Here is a 6,059-nt window from a genome sequence, read left to right as displayed (position 1 = left end):
CCTGCGGTTCGAATCTTTCCTGGAGGCGCGCGGACGTACCCCGCCCAGGGGGATGTCCATTGGCTGGACTTCCGCCTGGGGAGGAGGCCCTGGTGCCTCTTCATTCCCTATGCTAAACATCCCTAGCCCATCCGGCTATCCCGGTGGATCTCGCCTATCACTAGTAAGACGTCCCTATCAGGACACTATTGCTTGTTTAACACGCAGTGGGAGCACTTCAAACTTAAAAGTTCGCAGCGCACCCTCCCGCGCGTGCACACAGCTCGGCTGCTCGGAGACCGATGCAGAGAATCACAAGGCCCAGCCAGTGTCGCGGGCGGGCGCGGACGGCCGAGAGAGCGGCCGCCACTCTGCGCGCCGCCGCGCCGCGCCTCCCGCGCTTGCTACCGCCCAACGTCCGACAGCCTGTGCGGAGCAGCCCCAAACCTGCGCCACAACCGCCCGCGCCTTTCAAACCACCGAGGATGGGGCTACACACAGCCACACCACAGTCGCCAACCAGTCGCCACGGCAGCGCCGCAAACCACGGCCAAACTGCAGCTACCGCGCGCTACAGCCTGGGTCGGCCCGCCGAGAATCGCCGCCCCCGCCCAAATGCCGCCCCCACAGCCCCAGCCGACGACCCGCCACAATGGCCAAACCTTCGGCAAAACTCCCACACCGTCGCCGCGGCAGCCCGGCCAGCGCGGCCGGCGCCACAGCCACACAAGCCGAGGCGTGCGGCGATGACGGCCGTGCAAACGCGCCTCCGCCGCCCCATCGCCTTCCGTCGCCCTCCCGCCGTTTCCCGATCGGCCCGCAGCCGTCGGGCCACATCGCGCGCCGTCCTCCTCCTCTCGCCCGCCAACATTCACAGCCGTTTCTCAACAATTGCCCGCCGCAAACGGACGCCGCCTGCGCAACAGGCGCCGCCGCCCCTCGCCGCTTCCGACCCAACCCCTCGACCGAGGCAAACCGCAATCCGAATCTACAGACCAACCCAATCTGCCGTCAAGCACACACGACAGCCGACCTTACACGTTACGCGTTACACATTACGTTTACACGTCTACGTTAGGTTAGGTTAGGTTAGGTGGACGTGGGTTAGGTTAAGGGGACTTGGGTTAGGTTAAGCGTCAAACTTAGGTTAAGCATTCAAACACGTCAGGCGTCAGAGGTTAGGTTAGGTTAGGTTAGGTTAGGTTAGGTTAGGTTAGGTTAGGTTAGGTTACACGTTAGGTTAACACTCTAAGCGCCAAGCCCGTAAAATTTACGGGCCTGGGATCGCGCGAAAATCACCAAGCCCGTAAAATTTACGGGCCGCTACATTTAATTTCATTCAAAACACTGCAACGTTATTTCTACGGGTTTGGCCAGCGCTATACGTTTTTCAGATGTTTATTAACAAAATGCGTCCATAGATGTCACGGCAGCGCTGTAATTCATGTTAAAACTTATCTTTGCGTTCTCAGTCTGTATATCATTCAGTTGTTTGTCATCATGTTTCGGCGCGGTTTATCAGACGCAGAAATTGCGGATTTGATCAATCATAGCGACACTCTGGATAATGTAGAGAGTGATTCAGACGATTCTGAATGCAATGGTGTGTTTGAAGGTACGTATTTCCGAATTTTCCACGTAATTGTGCAGTACGCACATATCTGTTGAACATGTGTAAACGATGTATGTAGTTACACATAATGTGATATTCTTTTTAGAAGACGAGATTGATGACAGTTTGTCTTCAGATGAAGACGAGAATGATGTTGAAGGTGTTGCTTCAAATCCAGCAGCTGTGCCGTATCCGAAAGACAGTGAGTGGACTGCAGTTGACACCTACCGACCTCTGCCTGTCAACACGACACCCAGGCAGATACTAGTGGATATTGATGAGTCGAGTTCTGTACTGGATTGCAGTAAAGTGTTCCTTACTGACAGTGACGTAAATGAACTCAAGAGACAGACAAATTTGTATGCATCACAGACAATACAGAAGAAAAGAAGAGGAAATAATCTGAAGCCCCATTCAGTTTTGAGTTCGTGGAAGCCAGTGACTATAAGTGAGATGAGGCGTTTCTTGGGTATTATTTTCCACATGTGTGTTTCGAAAAAGCCAAAAATTGCGGACCATTGGAGCACTAATCCTGTTCTTAGTTGTAACTTTTGTCCCCATGTCATGAGCCGTTTGCGTTTCACTCAGATACTGTCATGCTTGCATCTTGTTGACAATTCAAATCAGAAAAAACCAGGCGAAGATGGATTTCATCCACTTTACAAAGTTTTGCCATATTATAATAATTTGAAGGAGCGATGTATCCAGGCATATCGTCCCTCAGAAAAAGTGACAATTGATGAAGGAATTTGCCCATTTCGAGGTCGTGTGAGTTTCCGTGTTTACATGCAAAATAAGCCTCATAAGTATGGACTGAAAGTATATGCTGTTGCTGAAGCCAGTAGTGGCTATGTTGTAAATTTTGAAGTTTATGCTGGTAAGCATATTGTTGACAATTCTTCGTCTGCGGTTATTTTGCGATTGTTGTCTGACAGCAGCTTGCTGAACAAAGGCCACACTGTGTATTTAGATCGATTTTATTCCAGTCCAGAGCTATTTCAGCAACTGGCAGAGAAAGGCACTGGAGCTGTTGGTACTGTGAACAAATCCAGGAAAGGATTGCCTAAAGATTTAGTATCTGCTAAGCTGAAAAAGGGCGAAATGTCTTTTCGGCGTAAAGATAATGTATTGGCAATGAAGTGGAAAGATAAGAGAGATGTGTATACATTGTCTACAAGGCATCAAGCAACATTTGGTACGCATACTAAGAGAAATGGGTCTGTAGTATTGAAACCACTTCAGGTACTTGATTACAACCTCAATAAAATTGGAGTGGATATTGGAGACCAACGCCTGCAGTACAATCCGTTCCAGCACAGAACTGTGAAATGGTGGCGAAAATTATATTTCCATTTGCTGCTTATGGGAGTATCAAATGCATTTTGGCTGTACAATGCAGTGCACAGGAAGAAAATTACAATAACAGACTTTATAACAGTGCTTGCAGTTCAGCTTGTTGAAGACGACACACTTGAATTCATTCCAAGAAATGAAGGAACTGTAGGTCGGCTAACAAAGAGACATTTTTTGCAGCACATACCTGCAACTACTAAGAAGTATGCTGCTCGTGTGTGTCACGTGTGCAGTTCCAGGAGCAAGAAACAGAGTGGCAAGGCTTCTCGCAAAGAGACACGATACGAATGTGAACAGTGTGGCGTTGCACTCTGCCTGGAACCTTGCTTTAAAATTTTCCACACTAAAAAACAATATGATTCTGTGTGAAATTTATATGTAATACTGTATACTATCAGAAACATGTAATGTAGTGCCACAATTTTGGTTAAAAATAAATCACAATTGTATTCCCTTATTCGTATGACTTTTTCTAAATTCTTAAAACATCTAAGTGATTTCTATAACTGTACCTTAAAGCTGTGCATTGTAAAGTAGTTTCTTTCACTCAGAATTAAAGTAGAAATGTGCAGCTTCAAGATGGTACCAAATTTGCCACAATCCAAACAGTAGATTTGATGCAGTAATTTTTTTAATATTGGTAAAATTGCCCGGTTTCTAGGGACGGGTGCATAAAATAGGCCTGGTACAGAGAGTGTTAAGGGGTCAGTGCTAGGTTAAGAAGCGTCAAACGTAGGTTAAAAAAGCGTTCAAAAACGTGAGGCGTGAGCCGGACAGCTTACCTTACGTAGACGTTAGGGGCTCACAGGCTGAGCTCACCTCGCCACACCACAGGTTAGGTTCGGTTCGGTTCGCTCGGCTCAGCGTAAAGCGCCGAGGTCAGGGTTACGTTCGTTCACCTTCGGGCGCCACACTTTCGGTTGAAAGGTCGCGACGGGACGACGTCGGCAGGCACGCCGCAAACGAACAAAAACGTACAGACGACGTCGGAAACCGCCGACAGACGGGGGAGCAGCACGACCACGACCAGACACCGAGCGCGAACGAGACACACGCGAACCACCCCCACCGGCCAAAGGGCACCACACAACAACCCAGAGCACCACGTGTCGACACCAGAGCAACCCGCCGCTCACGCGACATGGCTGGCACCGAAGGGCAACCGCCCGCAACTGCGCTTTCCGCGCCGGCCCGGATGCACGTCGTGCTACAACAACACCACTACCGTACACAGCCGCTGTTCACAACATCACTATCAATGGCGCGCCCGCGGCTCGCCGCCGTCGCCGTCGCAGTCGCAGCCCCAACGCCAGCACTTTTGCACCACCATTCACACGCACCGCAACACAGCTCGCCGACACAGCCGAACAAAACAAACACCACACAACAACAGCAACAACGCCGCCGCCTCTACTTGTGCCGGCGACCCACCCCGCCGATGGCGCACCTTTCGCCAGCCGGCAATCGACACACACGCACCCACCCACCGGGGCCCAGTGCAAAAAAAAAAAAAAAAAAAAAAAAAAAAAACAAAAACACACAAAAACAAAAAAACCAAACAACACAAACGACACGGGAAGCGCACACCGCCACTTCGCGCGCACGCCACCAACCAGTCGTCGTCTCAAAATAACAAACACAAACAAAATAAACTAACAACTAGGGCAACACAAAACAAAAACGCCTCGCACGAACCGCCCACAAAAAGGACAAGCACACGCACAGCCTCTGCTGACGACCACGACGCAGCGGCACGCTGCTCCTGTCCCGCGCCCCGCGCCCCACTCGATTCACAACTCACGCGACACCGTCAACGACGGGCTCGCTTCCCGCAACCTACCACCTTTCCGCCACGACGCACAGCCCCAGCCCCACCCGACGACGCCCGTGGCAACGACTGCACTTTCACCACCGCCTCCCCCTTCCCCCCCAAAACACACACACACACACACAGCCAGCCAAAAACGCACTCGCGACCCACACATGCACGTGCATCGGCACACGCCAACCAGTCAACGTCGACAACCACACGCAAGGCTCGAAACGAAACCGGCGTCCTTCCACGTTGCCATCAAGCTACGCGACACAAGACACAAGGAACCAACACAACAGCCGGCCCCACTAATTCCCACTCTCACGCCGCAAAAAGCACACCGAAACCGCCAAACGCACGCACATTCCCCTTCGCACTGACACCACCGACCGGCTCGCTACCACACACCTCTCGGCAGCCGTTTCACGCCAATTCGCCACACCGCCCACACAGTCGACAAGCGCCCGCCCTGTACGGCACACGCAACGACGCAGCGCAGCAAAGGGCGCCCGCAACACATACCTCTCCGCCGCCCGACGCGCCAACCGCCACACCACACCGCCAGCCACTCGCAAATTGTGCACTGCCACCAGCCACACGTCCAACACGCCGCGCCGCCTCCGGCCACCCGCCAGGGGGCGCTCACGTCCGCGACAACAGCGCGGCCCGCCGGGCCGGGCCGAACCGAACCGAGCCGCCGCTGCTCTGCACTCGGCACGGCCACACCCTGCTGCAGACCGGGCTCGTCCCTCTGTACGCGTCTGCCTGCGCATCAACACAACACGACCTTTTTCTTTTTTTCCTCTCTACCGCCATCCCTTCTTCTCGCGTTTTACTCGTTGTTGCAGCAGCGGCGCACACCTACACATCCACAGCCCCAGCCGAGCCGGCCTCACCTCAGGGCCCGCCGCCAGCGTCTCCTCCTCGGGCACAGGTGCGGTGCTGTGGCCGCCCATCCAACCGCATTGCTGGCCGTCCAGCCACCAGGCGTTCCCACTGCCGCGAGCCACGCCGCGCACCGACCCTGCTGCAGAAAACGAAGCATAGCCAGAGACCGACCGATACACAAAGCAAGCCGTCGCCTCGCCTCTTGTCCTTCCTGCCTTCCTTCCGCCCCCGCCCTTCTCACACCACCGCCTCTCCACTTTCGCCCCCCCCCCCTCCTTTTTTTTTTTTTGTTTTCTTCTTTCTTTCTTTCTTTCTTTGGCCCTCTCTCCTTCCCGCCATGGCGGTTACGGCACCGCCTGCAGCGGCAGATTTTTTGCGCCCACACGCCTACTCCTACCACCATTAACCTTGCCC

The 6,059-nt window shown here is 53.1% G+C and overlaps 1 protein-coding gene across 1 annotated transcript; it reads left to right on the top strand.

Moving 5' to 3' along the window:
- Positions 1-1,660: 1,660 nt before the first annotated feature.
- LOC124582299 (piggyBac transposable element-derived protein 4-like) lies at positions 1,661-3,313 on the top strand. Its single transcript, XM_047131308.1, has one exon. It carries the CDS (start codon positions 1,661-1,663, stop codon positions 3,311-3,313), a length of 1,653 nt encoding a protein of 550 aa, XP_046987264.1.
- The last annotated feature ends 2,746 nt before the right edge of the window (positions 3,314-6,059 follow it).

This window comes from Schistocerca americana, unplaced genomic scaffold (assembly GCF_021461395.2).
Source record: "Schistocerca americana isolate TAMUIC-IGC-003095 unplaced genomic scaffold, iqSchAmer2.1 HiC_scaffold_408, whole genome shotgun sequence".
NCBI lineage: Eukaryota > Metazoa > Arthropoda > Insecta > Orthoptera > Acrididae > Schistocerca > Schistocerca americana.
This window is presented reverse-complemented; position numbering and strand designations above follow the sequence as displayed.